This window comes from Temnothorax longispinosus, chromosome 10, assembly GCF_030848805.1.
Source record: "Temnothorax longispinosus isolate EJ_2023e chromosome 10, Tlon_JGU_v1, whole genome shotgun sequence".
In the NCBI taxonomy this organism is placed as follows: Eukaryota; Metazoa; Arthropoda; class Insecta; order Hymenoptera; family Formicidae; genus Temnothorax; species Temnothorax longispinosus.
The window spans coordinates 14,503,692-14,523,641 of NC_092367.1; the positions used below are offsets into that span (position 1 = coordinate 14,503,692).

The following is a 19,950-nucleotide window of genomic DNA, read 5'->3' on the forward strand; positions in this document are numbered from 1 at the left end:
TATCTTGTTTCACGAGGTAAGTTATAACTTCACATACAATATTCTCGTAAATAAATATTCACCTGTGCACTTAAATTTTTAAATATAATATTTGCAAACATTTTTCTCTGATATATAATTATTGATATTATTGCACATTAACTACTTTTAAGAATTATTAAGCTTATAGGTAAATATTTTTAAGCAATAACATTTATTTTCTGATTATTGAAGTTATTTGAGGAACAATGAAATATCTAAGTACATCATATAGGTATATATATATATATATATATATATATATATATATAAGTTCCTGGTCTGTCTGTCAGACTGCGAACTACTCATTCGTTAATGGACCGAAGCTCAAAGAATTGTATATAAAGCAGGGGTAGAATTTTTCGGAGATTGCCATGATGCGTTTAATTTTTTGTTACCGATTTTTTTGGAAACCGGTTCAGAAATTTTACCAATATAACCAATCAGCATCAAGGAATGTGAGCGTGTGAATGCAGTTGCATTGACTAGAGCGGTATAAACGCATTTTGAGGGACAAACTGGCTTTGCGTGTCTGTGTTCGTGTGACAAAAATCTGAACTTTTTGCCGAGATGTCGCCGAAAAAATTCACTTTTTGACATGTTAGATTTCGAGATCTCATTATTGACTGCACCAATCTTAATCAAATTGGTCGCAATCGAAAGCTCGTATCAACGTTATATTACGGAAAACTGTCGTCAGATTTTTGATCGCAGTTTTCTTTCTTGAGATATTTCATTCGGAAAATCGATCGGCCCGAAAACTCCGGATAAGCTACTTGGTAGCGTCGTCTGCTAACTCTCTTTTTATGTACTTGGCGTCGCGACGCTACCGCGTCGCTTGATGTAAGTTTTCGGGAAATAATAAGTACCTAATGTCCGACAGCGAGCTGCTTATTCATTAATGAACCGATTTTCTTAAAACCGGGGCAAAAATTTTTCTAATTTTTTGGGGACGGACCGAATCTTAAAGAGTTATATATGAAGTAGGGGTAGAATTTTCCGACGATTGCCATGATGTGTATAATTTTTTGTTTCCGATTTTTTGGAAACCGATACCAAAATTTGTCTAATTTTTTGGGAAATAATACGTAATTTTTCGGAAAATAATAAGTATCTAATGTCCGACCCCGAACTACTTATTCATTAATCGATTTTCTTGATACCACGAGTTTAATTTTTCATTAATGTACCGATTTTTTTGAAACTGGTGCCAAATTTTTCTAATTAAACGGGGATGGGTTTAATTTCTCATTAATGGACCTGACGTCTGTCTGTCTGTCTGTATGTCCATCTGTCTGTCTGACCGCGAATTACTTATTCGTTATGGACCGAATCTTAAAGAATTATACATGAAACAGGGGTAGAATTTTTCGGGGATGGCGGTGATGTGTATTATTTTTTGTTACCGATTTTTTGGAAACCGGTTTCAAAATTTTTCTAATTTTTCGAGAAATAAAAAGTATTAATGGATCGATTTTTTTGAAACCAGTGTTAAAATTTTTTAATTTTTTGAGGATAAGTTTAATCTTCCATTAATGGATAATTTTTCATTAATGGATCGATTTTCTTGAAACCGGTGCCAAAATTTTTCTAATTTTTTGGGAATGGCGATGATGTGCAAAATTTTTCATACGGGTTTAATTTTTCATTAAAGTACCGATTTTTTGTAAACTGCAGGTGCTAAAATTTTTTTGACTGTGAACTATTTATTCAATTAATGGACCGATTTTCTTCAAAACGGTGCCAAAATTTTTCTAATTTTTCGGGAATGGCGATGATGTATATAATTTTTTATAACCAATTTTTTGGAAACCGGTTCCAAAATTTTTCTAATTTTTCGGGGATGGCGACGATGAGTTTAATTTTTCAGTCATGAACGTTAATGGCGATGCAAGCCTGGCATAACCCTAGGGTATGCATTAGGCATTTTCTCCATTAACGAGAAACAAAATTAGAACACACAGGCATTTATGATGTGGAAAAATTGAAACTTCTTTAAAATAAAAAACAATGTATAAATTTTTATCAAAATGGGAATAAATAAAAGGGTCGTACTACCTGACTTGAGTGTCAAAATACAACGCGATACAGAATTAGAAAAAATAATTTAAAAAATGAAAGTGAGCCAAAAATGGCGGATCAGCAGAGGGTACATCCGCGCGATGCGCGGTAAAATATATAAATATATATTTCTATATATAATACATAAATTTAAGAAAGGAAAATATAACTTAAAGTGGAGAAAAAATTGTCTGCAAGAAAAAAGTAAGAACAAAGAGGGTTTAGGGAAGGGATCTAGACTTAAAAAAAGGAAAAGGTTTAAATAAGCCTGCACGAAACGCGGGTGAAAAACCTAATTAAATATAACGATAAAATCAATTATACATATTTCGATCAATATTTATTATATTTCTGTGAATTTACATAATAAACATATACGTACATCTTTTAGAAGAACAATGGAAGTTACTGGTTACCATAACTGACGAGTTTTATCCCATTTTAAAAATATGGTTATTCTTTTTTCCTATAATATCCGTTCGTCATCCGAATGATTTAGAGGTGAAGTATGAGAGAAATATTATTCTGTTTTTTTATTATTGATATATTGACGATAAGATGTTTATTTGTTTATGTTTTTTTATTAAAAAAAAATATGTTTGTTCGTCAAAAGTCTGAAATAATTGTATATTTAAAATTAAAGATGATTATCTCTTATTCATTCATCTCTCAGAGATAATTGAATATTTAAAACACTTTTGAAATCAATTAATTGATTATTTAAATGGCGTCTAAATTAAATAACATTTAACTTAATATTTTCTCTAATTTTAGACAATATTAAGCAGCACAAAACATATCGAAAAGAGTCTTCTTTATGATGTTTTCCATCCGTGGTTGGGTACTGGTCTTCTCACTAGTGGAGGTAACATAACGATATTAATGTAAATAATGGTATTGGGATTTTCAGTCGTAACGTCACGAGGCCAAGATGGCTGGCCTATTCCTGAAAGTATTAAAGCTGTCATATGTAAACACACATAAAGCTGTGTTTTCCATAAATAATTAATGAAATAACGTGTTTGTGATAAAAAAAGTGCGATGAGTGAAAATTTTATTTGTTATTATTAATCTTCAATTGATAACAGGAGTGTTTAAAATACTTTTGCGTTTAAAAAATCGGTGAATTGATTTTACATACTACATTTAATATACAATTTATTATAACTAATATTACTCATTAATATTCAGTAAATATATTTTACTTGTTATTGTTCAGTTATTATCATATTGACTAACCAGGCAGAACGTAGTCACTCCTGTCAGAGTGCAAAGAACACACTGTCCACTTTTTGGTTATCCACTCTGGTTTTGCTATTTTCAAAACTCTCTCATTTTTTTCAAACATCAATCTTTTCTATATTTCCAAACATGTCTTTTTTTTCAGTATGGAACTTTTCTTTAGGTGGAAACATGTGGAATCGCACAGAGGTATCTTTTAATCTATACCTTTTGCAGCCAAATCCACAGCAAGAATCGCGATTTTTTGTGTCTCTAGAAGAAAACCTTGCCCCTCTGTCTTCTAGGTGTTTACCCATCGCACTTTTTTTTATTACAAACACCGTTATTTTATTAATTATTTATGAAAAACAAGCTTTATATGTGTTTACATATGACAGCTCTAATACTTTTAGGAATAGGCCAGCCATCTTGGCCTGGTGACGTCACGACTGAAAATCTCATTTATGCTTTATTAAATTTTGCTTTGGCTTCTTATTGTTTTAAGTTTCAATTTTGACAGCAGAATAAATTTATGTAATTAAATGTAAATAGCATATATTCCATTACGCAAGAGAATTCAATTTAAAAATATTTACTTTATTTCTTCTAATCGATTATCTCGCCTTCGGCTCGTGCGTCAACTCCGCACCCGTGAATTTTCATCTTCCAGCACTTGTTGCACAAATAACTATTAAATCTATAGTATATTTACACAGTTAAAATATAAGTCTACATTTACAATATTTACAATGTCTTTGATTCGGTTACGCAAGTCCGCGAGCTACGGATTTAATGATTCGTGAACGCCGAAAAAGCTCCGTTCCGCGAGCCACGCCCATGGTTCGTACCAAAAGGAGAGACTTGACGCGAGCCACGAAAGTCTCTCGGTAATCGCTGCGAAAGACAAGCTATCGTTTCGGTTCAGTATAGCAATACTGTTATATTCAGTAATCGCTCCGGATAATAATAATCGAGTGCGGGGTCGCGCGCAAAGGTCCGGGATTTTATACGAGCGCGTCACACGAACACCGGATTCCTGGCTACGAGCCAAAAAATTTGTCGAGCCAATCAGCCGCCGACCTACCGAATATTTAATTCGAACTCAGCTGATTTTGGAATCGACAGCCGATCAACTGTTTTCGCTGAAGTCTCTCGCTTTGTCCCGGGTGTTTACTTCGCATACATCAGAAACCCCGAGACAAAAGGAGAGAGCCAGCCTACGTAGAAAAAGAAAGACAGTTTTTCCGTCGCTCGAAGATTCTCAGAATAAAACGCCGGTTATTCCCAAAATAAATTTAAGTTTAGCTTGATATAATATTATGTATACGATTCACGTAATCAAGGCAATTCCCGCGGAGATTACGATATGAATTTACGCGGGGTTTAAGGAGTTCGGTTTGGAACATAATTAGATTTACATATGTTCACAATATCGTATAACAATCATGAAAAAAATTATTGTATTATTAAATATAAAAAAATAAATTATTAAATAATATAATCATGTTAAATATAAATATTATAAAAAAAATAACAATTAAGCGAATTTCAAAAAATTTCTTTCTTGTTTTATTACACGATGTGTTGTCGCAAAAGTTTAAACGCATATCACAAAAAGAATACATTTGTAATATTTAATGGTTATTAAAAATCAATTAATTTTAATTTATGTTTTACTGCACATAGTTATCACACAATTATGTAATATGTTATTTATGTTTCAGGCGCCAAGTGGCATTCACGACGAAAGATATTGACCCCTACATTTCATTTTAATATATTACAGCACTTTATTCAGATTTTGATTGAGGAAGGTGAAAACATGACCAAATCTTTAAAAAATGCAGGAGGCACAGTTGTGAAAGATTTAGTACCATTTTTTAGTGAACATACGTTGAATGCAATATGTGGTATGTTATGTTCATAACTGTACATTTTTACTGTAAGTTTTATTTATATTAATAAGTTAAATTAGACCAAAATCAAATTTTTTAAATTGTAAATATTAATATCACAACATAGATACTGATTCGTACATAATTTTTACAGCCACAGATACTTTTGAAATATATATGATAATATTATCATGATACTTTTACAAATGCTTTTGCAGAAACTGCCATGGGCACTTCTTTACGAGGCCTTGGTGATTTCCAGCAACAGTATCGAGAAGCGGTTCATAAAATGGGCGAACTTCTTACTTACAGGTATAATAATAATTCTTGTGTTATTAGATGTAATAAATAACTGTATATCCATATTCTGTCTTAATTAAAATATGAATTCGTATATTGTATAATTATATAAAGAGGTAAGTACAATAATACAATACTTAATGTAAAACATCACTTTCGTTAATTAGAAATTTATACATTACATATCTGTTAAATTGTTTATTTAAACACAAATAGAAATAAATTTAAGAATAAATCGTTAAAAAAAGGTATAATATTTTAACTATATAAAATTTTGCATATCTCTGTAGCATAATTTTATTAATGTTTAAATGTATTTTTTTTTTATATAGTTACTGAAATAGAACTAATTGCAAGTGTATTAAAAAAATTAAAGAAATGTGTGTTTTCCAAGTATTATCATGTTCTTAAAGTAACATGCCTAACATTTATTAATTATTTAGAGTAATGAGACAATGGCTGCACAGCGATTGGATATTCTCGTTGACGTCCAAAGGTAGAGAGCAAAAGAAGTTGCTGAAGATATTACATGGATTTACTAAACGAGTACGCAAAAATGCTACTTAATAGTATATTCAGACAATAGTATTTATTTAAAATTATTACAACACAAACAAAATTACAGCATGATTATTACGTAGAAAAATTAAAATTTGTAAATGTTAACAACACATTACTAATGTATTTATAAAAAAAACCATTAATGTTGTATTTACATAGATAATTGCTGAAAGAAAACTTTATCATGATCGTACTAATGGGCAATACTTAAAAAGCTTTGATAATGACACGTCGGCAAAGAGAGATGATGGAGAACCGGTAGGAAGTACGTAATGTAATCGGGAGTTATTCCTTAAATCTAGTTGGTTCAATATTATAAATTATATTTTACAACTCATGAATATTATACTTATAGTTTAAATTCTTAACGTAGTCAAGTTAATAAAAACGTCACAGAAGAATTTGGCTGTTAATTTGATATAAACATGTTTATATATTTCGATTTAGTACGAAGAAAACGACTTGCAATGTTGGACCTTTTAATAGCGGCATCTCGTGATGGCTTTATGACTGATTTAGATATTCGAGAGGAAGTTGATACTTTTATGTTGGAGGTACATAATTTCTTTTTAACCATTTTTATTCATTATTATTTGATTCATCGGTTTATGATAGATTGATGTATACAATTATATTATAGGGTTATGACACTACAGCGGCGGGTCTGTGCTTCATTTTGGCACTATTAGCTGAACATAACGACATTCAGGTATCCATCGTCAAGTATGAGCCGCCATTCTTAGGCAAATAAATTAATTGTTAACAGAAGTTATTTATTAACCCTCCGTCTGTATACGTAAGTCTATGTCGTCCGAGCCAAAATGATATCTGCTCATACATATATAACTTGCAAATCTACCAAAAGATATTAAATAAACAATGTTTATCAAAATGATTATAAAATCGTTAACTACAATGTTTCATGATTTTTTTCAGATTTTTAAAAATACTTTATGCTAGAGAAAAATCGCGTCGAACGTGATAGACCCACTCCGACGGTGCAAAAAAATGTATACAGACGGAGGATTAAATATGAATCAATATCAACCTCTTAAATGTTTTTAAAAATGTGTATATGTACACAATTTGCTTTCTTGCATTAAAAGATACAGAAAAAATGCACGCGCGCGCATGCGTATACGCACACGTAAGCGTACGCACATATTTCAAATATTCTTTTATATCTTAATTGTAATTTATGTACACATATTTCAAACACGGATTAATCAAAACATTTGTAAAATAAATATTCTCGAAATATATTCGTTTCTACGTAAAAATATCATAATAACAAAAGATGCCTTTTAATTAACAATAATCATACAGGATCGTGTCAGGAACGAAGTCGATACAGCCTTGCGAGAGAATGAACAGAAGTATACTATAAAATTATTGCAAGACCTATCATATTTGGAAAGATGTATAAAGGAAGCATTGCGCTTATATCCCAGCGTGTATATGCTATCACGAATTACTGCGGAAGACGTAAAATTACGTATGCATTTAACCAATTTTTTCTAGTATAAATTTTTTAATATATTCCGCAACATGTCAACAAATGTATGAAGTAAATACGCATAAAAGGCAATATTTCCATATATTTCAGAGATTTAAAAATTTGTATATCTTTATTGAAGTTTATTTCTATAATATTTCAAAATTTTAAATACGTACGAAGCTCCATCTAATATAATATTTAAAAAAAAATAATGTTAAGCAAGTAATGCTTAATACAATTTAAATAATAATTGTATTATATTTTTTATCATGCAAACTATAAGCAACTATTCCTATATATGTTGTATTAGATGTATATTCAATTTTAAAATTTTAATACAGCTTAAATTTTATTATTTCTAAATCTTAATTATTGTACGATATGCTTTTTAGAGTCATATTTGGTACCTGCTGGAACATTCTTGCATCTTAACATTTACGGAGTCCACAGAGATCCTAATTTTTGGTCAAATCCAGAAGTATTTGATCCTAACAGATTTTTGCCTGAAAAAATCCGAAATCGTCACCCTTATTCGTATTTACCATTCAGTGCTGGACCACGTAACTGCATCGGTAAGCTGTATTTTTTATATCCTGATATAATACCATGTTATATTAACATAGGATATGTACCAAATTATAGGTCAACGGTTTGCTATGTTGGAAATGAAAGCGATGATAGCTCCTCTGATACACAATTTCTACTTGGAGCCCATTGATTATTTAAAGAATCTTCGGATACAGGTTGATTTGGTACTTTCCTCTGCTCAACCACTTCGTGTAAAATTTATCCCTGTCTGTAAAACAAATGCAAGCCTTTGAAGCACAAATATCGATTTAATGAAAATCATAAAACGCAAAAGAAAGGTTTTATTTTTTTACAAAATGATTGTCAACGTCGTAATAATAGCACTATGTTCACGTGTTATTATTGGTCACAAAATTAAAATATAAATAGAATGTATTAAAAATATAAAATATATGTATTTATAGTGGTCAGCCGCGATGACTTTGTAACATATACAACCATAAGATTTAAATTAAAATAGCGTTTAGAATAATCAATGATTCAAAAGATTATTAGAACTTTTTGTCACATTTTTATTTAATATTTATTAAAATATTTGTAAATTTTTCAAAAAAAATTTTCATAAGACTAAACTTTCACGGTATCAGATTAATTTGTTTTCTCCAATGATTATTTTTAAATTGTTGAAATAAAGCGATCTAAATAAACGGGAAGAAATGATTAATTTACACAAATAGTAATGCTTACTGCAAAGTTGTTGAACTGGCGTCAGGTGTACTTCCAGGCTTCTTCCTCCATCTGTTCACAGATTAACAGAACTTCTTCTCATTCGCATCACGATGCAAAGTTATACTAACCATAACACAAATCTGTAACTTATGCGAAAATAAAAATAATGTCTAAAATAAATATATAGAGAACAAATTTTTGCATGCAAGTACCATTTTGGACCTCAAGGTCCGTATGATCAGATGCTACATATTCTGTACCCTGTTATACGGTTGCGAAAGCTGGACTCTTGACCCAAATATGGAAAAGAAAATAGATGCTTCTGAGATGTATCTGTACCGTCGTATGTTGCGCATATCATGGGTAAATAAAATAACCAATGAGGAAGTCCTTAGCCGTATGCATAAGCAGAAGGAACTCATGTTGACAATCAGGAAGAGAAAGACGAGATATATAGGATAGGACACCTGATGCGAGGAGAAAGATACGAACTCATGCGACTGATTATCCAAGGCAAGATTCAAGGGAAGAGATCCATCGGCAGGCACCAAAATTCCTGGCTGAAAGACATCGGAAGATGGTTTGGCTGTACTTCAGTGGACATCTTTCGCATGGCCGTATCTAAGACTATGTTGGCCATTTGGATCGCCAACCTTCGAAAGGAGACGGCGTCATAAGAAGAAGTACCATTTTACTCGTAATTCCAAGATATGTAATAAAAGAATAATTTCTTAATGATATTGCTCTCTCAATTTATATAAACTTTGATAAGAAAAAATATAATTTTAATACACGTGTGTAACTTAAATTGTTATAAATTTTAAACATTGAAAAATATTTTATATATATTTATTAATATTGATCATATGTCATAAATACTTTACTAAATATTTTGAAAATCTTCATAAATATAATTTAGAGGAAACCGGGGCTCGTTGGCACAAGAGGCAAGTTGGCAGTGCGTTCCGTTTATGTATTTTAGCAAAAGAAATAATGGAAAAGTCATCACAAAATATCTCTTTTATGATATAAGTACTTTTTCCAAAGTTTTATTAAATCAAACAAGTATTACAATAGAAAAAGAGAAAACTCTAATTCAAGAGGTGGCAAGTAAATTTTCGAGCGTTTCAAAATATCGTATTAATGCTCTTCAGCTTGAGAAGTAAATCAAAGTGACGTATTATTAGTTAAAAGAAAAATTTCTGTTACTATACGACATGTCATTTTAAGGAACAACAGTCATTTATTGTAAGAAAATGACTGAAATCATAAGGATGGGGTATGTTGACTCATATCAATTAAGGCATGCTTAGCTTGATTTGTTGTTGCCGCGCGCGTGAGACCTGTGTAAGCATGTGGTTTGCTACCTATCCAGGTAGCAAACACAAGTCATTTTGACGTCAAATACCAGTCATGTTTGTACAAATGACGTCAAATGATCAAAAAGCGACTATGTCTTTAAAAATGACATTATACTGACATTATTCCATAACGTCATTAAAACGTCTATTTTTAGTCATTTTTGGTCTATGACATCGGCGACTAATAATGGACGTTTATATAAGACGTCATTTCTTAGACCATCTGTCCCATATTTGAACATCTAAAGACGTCATTTTAAAGACGTCTTAAAGTCGTCGAAATAAGGTCTTTTTGTAATATAACTATTTTTACTTTTTAATATTGTATAACAAAGTAATAATAAAATAAAAACCACAAAATTAACTACAATATGTTTGTTTCGCAACTTTATGATTAAAATGGCGAATTTATGGTATAAAAAGATGTAGTTGCGTGTGATTATACAGTTTTATAATAACTATTTCATGCAGTGTTATAGCTATCAAAAAGATTATCATTACAAGATTTTTGAACACTTTAAAAAATGTACCTGTTATAGACAAGTACAGTTAATAAGGAAGCATCAGGGTGAGAAGATCGTCACTGTCCTTTGGATCATCAAAGTCAAGCGACTCGGGCGCGGTACTGTACTAGGATGGGTGACCGCCTTGAGAGCGGCTATACGCACATGACATGTAACGAAACAGTTAAAAAAGCTTTTTTTCTTAGATAAAGAAAAAGAACATTTTTTTTATAAACGTTTATCAAGTAGACATTTTAACATTTTAATTTCATAAAAAACATTTCTAGAAACCGGTATGTCGTACAATGGACCTATTTTTGCCGTCAATAAGACGTCAGAAAATGACGTCAATTGTCTGTGACATTAGATCGTCATTTTAACGTCATTATGCCGTCAGTTAGTGATGTCAGAAATGGTCAGTAAAAGACCAAAATTTGACGACAAAATAAAATAACTTGTGTTTGCTACCTGGGTACGATGCTGATAGAAGCTAGATATATATTTATATAAATATTTTTATATGGAAGAAAGCTACATCTAAAATAGTTTACAATTGTTCTTCTGCAACAGCATTTTGCTATTCGATCATTATAAAATAACATTAAAAGATACAATCTTTATCAAGAAGTACATATCTGTTACCCGTTTTGTGTTTCTATTACGTCTTTATTAATTTAACATGGACTTATGTCGCATAGCCAACTTACCCTACTATCGGGGCAAGTTAGCTACAATGCAGCATGTTCGTATTTCAATTATACAGGGTGTTCCGTAAGTCGAGGTCATTCGCTCGGGAAATGAAAGGGTAACCAAAAACGAGCCTGGCCTCTTGATTTAGATGAGGAAGGATAAATGACACGAGAATTTTTATGTAGAGAGAAAATGTGTACTTCGGTTTAATTCTTGTTTCAAAGTACTTAATCGCAGTTTGATTATCACGTACTCAATATAAAGTAATATAATTCGGTATATCACAAGAAAGTAATCTGTATAAAATATAATACAAAAGTAAATGATTAGTAAAGAACAATCCTTTTTTTCGAGCTATTGTCGAATATACTTTAGAGTCTCGAATATAATCCTTTATCAATTGAATAAATTCTTTATAATAAGAACTGTAATAGTATGCTCGCATATAATTATTCTTGACGTAGTCAAGCACAGAACAAATGGTTAGAAATCAAAGAAAGGATCCTTCAAGTTATTCACACAAAACAATATAAATGAGTATCATTGCACAGACAATTAACACAATAATTGAAGTAATATGCATCAATCTATCGTTTAGATCATTAATAATCGTCATCGGCCTCATGAACAATCGTTACTGAATTTCCTTCCATGAAAGACCCCAGATAACAAAATGCCCGCAAAGTGAGCTCACGACGCGTGCACGTCGTGCGGATAATTTGCACGGCGTGCACTCATGGTGCTAGACAGATGCGTCCTCAAATGATGCTCATATGACTCGCACGCGTGAGTGCCGCATGCATGCGGGTCATATGAGCATTAATTGCTCTCATCTTGTACCCTACTTTTTAATATAAATATAATATGTACTATTACAGCTGTAAAAACGTTAAATTAAAGAAGACCAAATATATATTTATTTATAAACATTTTTATTTTAAAATTTGCACACACGTGAGTGCCGCATGCGTGCGGCTCATATGAGCTATACGCTCTCTAGATATACGCTCTCATACATTTTATAAAGTTGAAACTCAATGAAATCATATCTCGATACGACAGCAATTGAAACCGACAAGTTTAAAGGACCCCGCACCAAACCACGGGAAAATGGATCCCGGTCAAATTGGCTAAAAATTTAGTATGATGTAGTTTATGACGTCCTGATAAAAAGTTCATACACACCACACACACACACACACACACACACACACACACACACTCACTTACTCACTCACTCACACACCACACACTCACTCACTCACACACCACACACTCACTCACTCACACACACACACACACACACACACACACACACACACACACACACACACACACACACACACACACACACACACACACACACACACACACACACACACACACACACACACACACACACACACACACACACACACACAGGCACAAACCAGTACGACCGTACACAGAACTACCATGAGTCGATGAACCCATTTTCTTGATGTTTGACGCTCTGTAATTCGAAAAATCCATGTTTGGACTTTGTGCCCATGGTCACTTCACCAGGACGTCATAAACTATACATAAAACTACTAAATTTTCTACCAATTTGATCGGGATACTATACTTTGACCATAGATTTACCTAAATAAATATAATTTCTTGTAAAGATAGCATACATGTACAAAGAGAACGCACAATGTTTTTTTTTTTTTCATATAAATTAATTTTACATAAATTAAACTTATAACTTTTCTTAAATAATCCATACCAATAAAGATCTGATTTTAACGTCAATATTTGTAAGATGGTATTTTGAATTTCTTCTCAGTTATATTTTCTATAATACCCGTGATGTATTCTTGTTCTTCTGAATCCTCCTCTTTTTCGTTCTTTGCATCATGACAAACATCTTTCTCCTCGCCTTCCGCGGTGCAAACCTCAGCTTCTCCCTTTGCCAGTTTGTCTACAAAAACAATTTATCAATTTTAAAATCTCTTCGAAATTATTTCTAAAACAAACATTTTCTTTCATTCTCCTTTCTTCATTACCTTTCTTTTTATTTTTTCGTTGTTCCTCGCACCGAACGGCATTCTTCATATGAGCGGGTGTTGAACGGTGTTCGTCGTATTCTATACGAGACGGGAATTCTTTTAGATAAGGGAAGCAGCGGGGATGCAAAAAGGTTTTCAATTGTTGATGCTTTTCGCTCTTTCTATGCGTAGACAAGTTCCGTAAAAGTTGAGATCGCACATCGTACAAAATTCTCTCACGTTGAAATCTACAGACACCTGCAATCAAAACATCATAAATAAATACAAATACTATTACTATATCAAATCTGTAAAAGGTTTTTCCTGGACAAGATACTCTCGGTGGTTTGTCATTATACCTTCCGATCGCCACTGTAAATAATGTAAATAATAATGTAAACATTGTGAATAATGCAAATAATGTAAATAGTATAAATGTATAATGTAATAGTATAAATAATGTAAATAACGTAATGCGCTACCTTTCGGCACAGCAAATGGCACAGAATTAAACTGTAGTCACATGGATTTTGTTCTGTTTATCTTTTTTTACCTTTTGACTTTACGCCAAAGCATACAACACTCCACAGAAAGTACAAGTAGCAGCAAACACGATGTCAATATCGACCAAAATGCCATTTGCAGTGGCTGTTTAAGTTCCCACCAATACTGTAATGAAAATTGTATAAATACAATTTATATATATGTGACATTCCACGTCAAGTGGCCCCTCCCTCTGTCCAAAAATTGAAGCGACTTACAATATTGCGTTTGGGCTTAAAATGTTCGTATAAGCGAGGGCTTTCGAAATTTGAGTGGCCTTTTTAAAAAACTCCATAACCCCATGACCCCATAAGCAAAATCACCCAAAAACCTGATGAAGTGATCTTACAATATGATTTATACGACTTGTCTTATCTCAATAATCGCTTTAATTAAGCTGTTTGGCCCTAAAACCCTCATAAACTATTAACTCCATGACCCCTTGATCTTATAACCCTTAAAACCCCATAACCCTATAACCATATAGCCTCATAAGCTTCTAAACTCTTGTAATCAAAACCATCGCATTTTGATTATTTTTCTATACCTCCGTAATCCTGTAATCCCATAACCCCTTGACCCTAAAACACCAAAACCCCATAACCTCATTCTAGAGCTGAATGAAGTTTGGAACGTACTTGGAGCGATTATTTAAAAATGGTTTGGCCCATTTCTTCTTTGGCACAGAGGACCTCCTGAGTGCCGCACACGAAATACAAAATAGAGGAATACGATACACGCTGCGGAAGACACCATTATACAAAAAACCTACCCCAAAATCACTTAAGGTAGTCGTCTCGTCAGGGCATGTATTAGATAAAGTTTTCGATTTCGGATTTTATATCAAATTATATGATCAGCTTTGCAGTCGATTTTTTCTGTGGCTCCTTACCGACTATTTACTCTAGAAAATAGATCTCGAAAATCACAAATTTTGCATTACTTCATACAGAAAAGAAGGCTCTATCACGGTTTCAATCACATATTTTCGTATTTTTCGATTAAATGAAGTGAGAAAAAAACATTGCTTTTTGTACATTAGATTTCGAAGAATCCGATGCAACCATAAAATATATAGGTTACCGGAGATTTCGCTGCTAATTTTTTAGTTTATTTTAGTGAAAATGCGGTAATCGAGCAGACATTTTTTGGTCGAGGTGAGGTTGGGAAGACTTGGCAACGCCGCTGGCTAATCACTGTAGTTGCAGGTTATGGGGCTCGTCTTTCTTAGCCGAATTGGATAGTGATTGACACCCCTGTCATGCGTTTTGAAACCCTTTCTTAGTAATTGTCAAAATTCAATCGAAAAGAAGATGATAACTTTTCTCGACGACTCGCATGATCAGCTGATCAAAACGGAGTCAAATGAAAAAAATCACATAATTTGGAAAAAGTAACATACTTTGTCACGTATGAAATTTTACACCATAATTCATAAAATTATTTTTCTCTTAGCAAAAATTGCCTGAAATATATTTCTGAACGTGAAAACCTACAAACAGTCACATGACTAGCACGTAGCGAGACGCCTACCTTAAAAAATTCTGCCGCAAGGTGTATCGTATTCCACTATTTTGTATTTTGTGTGCGGCACTCAGAAGGTTCTCTGTGCCAAAGAAGAAATGGGCTAAACCACTTTTAGCAAGGGCAGAATTTTTTAAGTAATCTTGGGGTAGTTTTTTATATATAAGGGTGTTTTTCGCAGGGTGTATCGTATTCCTCTATTTTGTATTTCGTGTGCGGCACTCAGAAAATCCTCTGTGCCAAAGGAGAAATGGGCCAAACCATTTTTAGCAAGGGCAGAATTCTTTAAGGGGGTAGCCTGGTGTTAGCGGCTTCAAAAAATCGAATTTTTTGCTTAAATTGATAGTATTCTATCTCTAGAATACGCTCCCTAAACCCTAAGCATGAATTTAGATTTTAGCGGGCTAAAATGAGCTCGATCGGTGCGCATGGTCGAGCGCTCCGAGAAGCAGGATGCAGGGGGGGGGGGAGCTCTCAACGGTCTTTGAAAAAACTCGTTGCCGGCTGATTTGTGAAGATTTGTCGAAAAAAGAGCTGCTCGAAAGGTGTTTGGGTGGGCATATCCAAAATGCGAACGAGAGTTTCAACTCTACTGTTTGGCGGTTTGCTCCAAAACACCTCCACTGCAGCCGGAAGATCATAGAGATTGCTGCTTACATAGCAGCTGGAATATTTAACGAAGGCTATCTGTCAGTGCTAAACATAATGTCAGATTTGGAAATAGTTATTGGAACAGCATGTAGAGATTATGCCGACAAAATTAATAATAGCCGTACGACCGTTCGACCAGAATCGTCGAAGTAAAAGCATTACTCGCGAACTAAAAAATATACATAAAAAACGGCTGTTGGAGCAAAACGAGCTGTATGAAGAAGTTGAGGGGATATTATATGGAGCAAAGATAGCAGATTGACCAAAAAGTATAGGTAAATCAACAATAATAAGCTTTTATCAACCTTCTTTCTTATTCGAAAACTTTAAACGCGTTTTTCTCAAAACCATGTTTTTGAAATTGGCGTACACGATAACTGAAAATATTCTTGATGGATCCAGATTATTTTTTTTTTAAATTAAAAGTAATTAAATTGCCTTGAACTTATACCTATAATATGTACTAAAAATTTTGTTCAAAAAAAGTTATAAACAAAAAAAAAATGCGATGCAAAAAAAATTTTTTTTTAAACCAATATTTTTAAAATTTATTTTTATGATAAAACAAATCATGTTTTAGGTATAACTAGAAACTACACTCATAAACTTTACAAAAAAATTTTTTTTTTGGTTTCTGATTGTTCTACGAAATGTTAGAGTGTACGCCATTCAGAAAGAATTTTTGAAGCCACCTTCGTATTTGATCGCATAACTTCTGTGTACTTACATATATTTATTCAAAAAAAATTAATTTGAACATTTCAATATGTACACAATAAATGGTGTTAATTGCAAAAATATATATTAAGTAGTTTCTTTAAAAAAAAAAACCAGAAAAAGAGCTTGTTTTTGGCGTTCTACACCAGGCTACCCCTTTAAGTGATCTTGGGGTAGTTTTTTTGTATATAAGGATGTCTTCCGCAGGGTGTATCGTATTTCTCTATTTTGTATTTCGTGTGCGGCACTCAGAAGATCCTCTGTGCCAAAGAAAAAATGGGCCAAACCATTTTTAGCAAGGGCAGAATTCTTTAAGTGATCTTGGAGTAGTTTTTTTGTATATAAGGGTGTCTTCCGCATGGTGTATTGTATTCCTCTATTTTGTATTTCGTGTGCGGCACTCAGGAAGTCCTCTGTGCCAAAGAAGAAATGGGCCAAATAATTTTAAAATAATCGCTCCAAGAACGTTCCAAACTTCAATCAGCTCTAGAATGGGATTATGAGGTTTTAGTGTTTTAGGGTCAATGGGTTATGGGATTACAGGATTACGAAGATATAGAAAAATAATCAAAGTGCAATGGTTTCGATTACATGGGTTTAGAAGCTTATGAGGCTATATGGTTATGGGGTTATGGGGTTTTGAGGGTTATAAGATCAAGGGGTCATGGGGTTATGGAGTTTTTTAAAAAGGCCACTCAAATTTCGAAAGTCCTCGCTTATACGAACATTTTAAGCCCAAACGCAATATTGTAAGTCGCTTCAATTTTTGGACAGAGAGAGAGGCCACTTGACGTGGAATGTCACACACACATATATATATATATATATATATATATATTTGGTTTTATACAAAAAAAATTTTTACCGGATTTTAAAGAGGTATTTTCGTGTCATTAACGTTTTAAAGAACATAAAAAATTTCATCAATTACCTGCAATTATACAAATAACATGATGTAATAAATATTGTATTACAAGTATCACAGTCACATTTAACTACTGCTCAATACTTAGCGAGGAGTTAAATTAGGTTTTTTTGTGTTTATTAAATAATACTTATCCGTATGCATGTTAGTGCAGTCCTCAAACTTTAGCTTGCTCCAATTTAATACCTTTGTGAGGATTCTTTCCTTCTGGAAACTACGTTAAGATTAAATTAATTTAAGTTAAATTAAAAGTTAATTTTTTAATAGCATTATTTATATTAAATTACAATGTTGTAATTTTTTAAAATTGTATTACTTTGAACAACAAAAGTTTGCAATGTGTATCATCAAATAAATTATTAAATAAATTTAATATTTTATTTGTAATAGAATTGTGAATAGAATAGTGTAATAGAATGTAATAAAATTTTTTCTTTTACAATTATGAAAAACTAATAATGGTTGCAAAAATTTACATACAGATAAAGATAGTGATTTTTACAAGTATTAATAATTATAAAAAAATAAAAATTTAATAAGCATGTAGAAAATTTGTAACTTAGGAAAGAAGTTAATATAAGAGTTTTACTTTGTGTTTTTAAAATAATTAGTTAATATTAAAAATTAACTCCTTTTAAATTAATTAAGCTAATTAAATTTAAAGTATTAAAGTTATTAACATTGTTAACTTTTTTACTTAAATTCGAAAGAATTAACTAATTACTCTACTTAACCTTTCTTATATTTCGTTAATAAAATTGGTTTTTGACGATTTATTACCATTCTCTGCTTACATTCTTCTTCTTCTTCACGTTTGCAGCAATATATACTGCAGTCCCAGCTATATACATGTCCGTAATAATAATTTCTTTTAATATTTTAAATTATTTGACACTATTTATACAAATATTTAATGTGCTTGACATCTCGTTTGTCTGCTCTTGAAGTGAGTTACTGCGCACGCCGTGTGCGTTGGTGCTTATCCACTTCTAAATTGGGTGCGTCCCAAAACTCGTCCTAACCAAACCGGACAACCTTTCTGTCCACGACTGTACATTATTGGTAGAGGTGTGAAATGAAACTAGTCGAGCACAACAAGAAAACGGCTAGAAAAGAATCGAAAGTTGTCTTTTTTTCAAATTTTTTAAAATTGTACCGGATTGTGCTAAACGAGTACAATAAATTATCATAATGACAAAATGTCCGCAAATCGTTAGTTTTTGCAGCACAATCATCTAAAAAAAGCAGTTTTTAGGAATTACAATTTTAAAACTGCTATAACTTTTGAACCGTGACAGGAAATGAAATTTTGCGACTTGTGCTGAATTGTGCTAGTCGAGCACAACAAGAAAACGGCTAGAAAAGAATCGAAAGTTGCAGAGGTTAAAAATAATGAGCCAAAGGGGATGGAGGTGAGAAAAAAATTTCTTTCTTTCAAATTTTTTAAAATTGTGCCGGATTGTGCTAAACGAGTACAATAACTTATTATAATGACAAAATATCTGCAAATCGTTAGTTTTTGCAGCACAATCATCTAAAGAAAGCAGTTTTTAGAAATTACAATTTTCAAACCGCTATAACTTTTGAACCGTAATAGGGAATTAAATTTTGCGACTTGTGCTGAATTGTGCTAGTCGAGCACAACAAGAAAACGGGTAGAAAAGAATCGAAAGTTGCAGGGGTTAAAAATAATGAGCCAAAGGGGATGGGGGTTTTTTTTTTTTCAAATTTTTTAAAATTGTGCCGGATTGTGCTAAACGAGTACAATAACTTATTATAATGACAAAATGTCCGCAAATCGTTAGTTTTCGCAGCACACTCATCTAAAGAAAGCATTTTTTATATAGGAATTACAATTTTCAAACCGCTATAACTTTTGAACCGTGACAGGGAATGAAATTTTGCGACTTGTGCTGAATTGTGCTAGTCGAGCACAAAACTGCTTTCTTTAGATACTTGTGCTGCGTAAACTAACGATTTGTGGACATTTTGTCATTAGGAAAAGTTATTGTACTCACCGAGCACAACCCGGCACAATTTTACAAATTTTAAAAATGTAAAGTTTTTTCTCACCCTTATTTCCCCCCTCCCTTAGCCCATTATTTTCAACCCTTACAACTTTCTATGCATTTCTGGCCATTTATTTGTTGTATTCATCTAGCGAAACTCAGCACAGCTTACAAAAGTTCGGTAAATGCGTTTTAAAAATAATT

At 32.4% G+C, this 19,950-nt stretch overlaps 1 protein-coding gene and 1 long non-coding RNA gene across 6 annotated transcripts in view; one reads left to right on the forward strand and one right to left on the reverse strand.

Moving 5' to 3' along the window:
• Positions 1–8,991, forward strand: part of LOC139820596 (cytochrome P450 4C1-like) — an 18,256-nt gene extending 9,265 nt beyond the window's left edge. Inside the window, exons 3-14 of one of the 4 annotated variants that reach the window (XM_071790979.1) lie at positions 1–16; positions 2,471–2,580; positions 2,854–2,944; positions 5,025–5,210; positions 5,414–5,507; positions 5,939–6,041; positions 6,216–6,321; positions 6,504–6,610; positions 6,697–6,765; positions 7,383–7,551; positions 7,947–8,126; positions 8,197–8,991. The exon at positions 1–16 is cut by the window's left edge and continues 209 nt beyond it. In XM_071790979.1, the coding sequence (XP_071647080.1) occupies positions 1–16; positions 2,471–2,580; positions 2,854–2,944; positions 5,025–5,210; positions 5,414–5,507; positions 5,939–6,041; positions 6,216–6,321; positions 6,504–6,610; positions 6,697–6,765; positions 7,383–7,551; positions 7,947–8,126; positions 8,197–8,375 (1,410 nt within the window). In that variant the 3' untranslated portion in view covers positions 8,376–8,991. Of the gene's footprint in view, positions 17–2,470; positions 2,581–2,853; positions 2,945–5,024; positions 5,211–5,413; positions 5,508–5,938; positions 6,042–6,215; positions 6,322–6,503; positions 6,611–6,696; positions 6,800–7,382; positions 7,552–7,946; positions 8,127–8,196 lie in introns of those variants that run through there. The other 3 variants (XR_011734030.1, XR_011734031.1, XM_071790980.1) reach the window with 3 other exon arrangements.
• Positions 8,992–12,280: 3,289 nt separating this feature from the next.
• Positions 12,281–18,231, reverse strand: LOC139820607 (uncharacterized). 2 transcript variants are annotated; one of them, XR_011734039.1, is made up of 4 exons: positions 17,678–18,231; positions 13,860–14,046; positions 13,396–13,749; positions 12,281–13,310 (listed from the first exon to the last, which is right to left on the reverse strand). It is a non-coding gene; the product is annotated as an uncharacterized lncRNA (long non-coding RNA). The 2 variants fall into 2 exon arrangements; XR_011734038.1 differs by having other exon boundaries at positions 13,396–14,046.
• Positions 18,232–19,950: the final 1,719 nt, after the last annotated feature.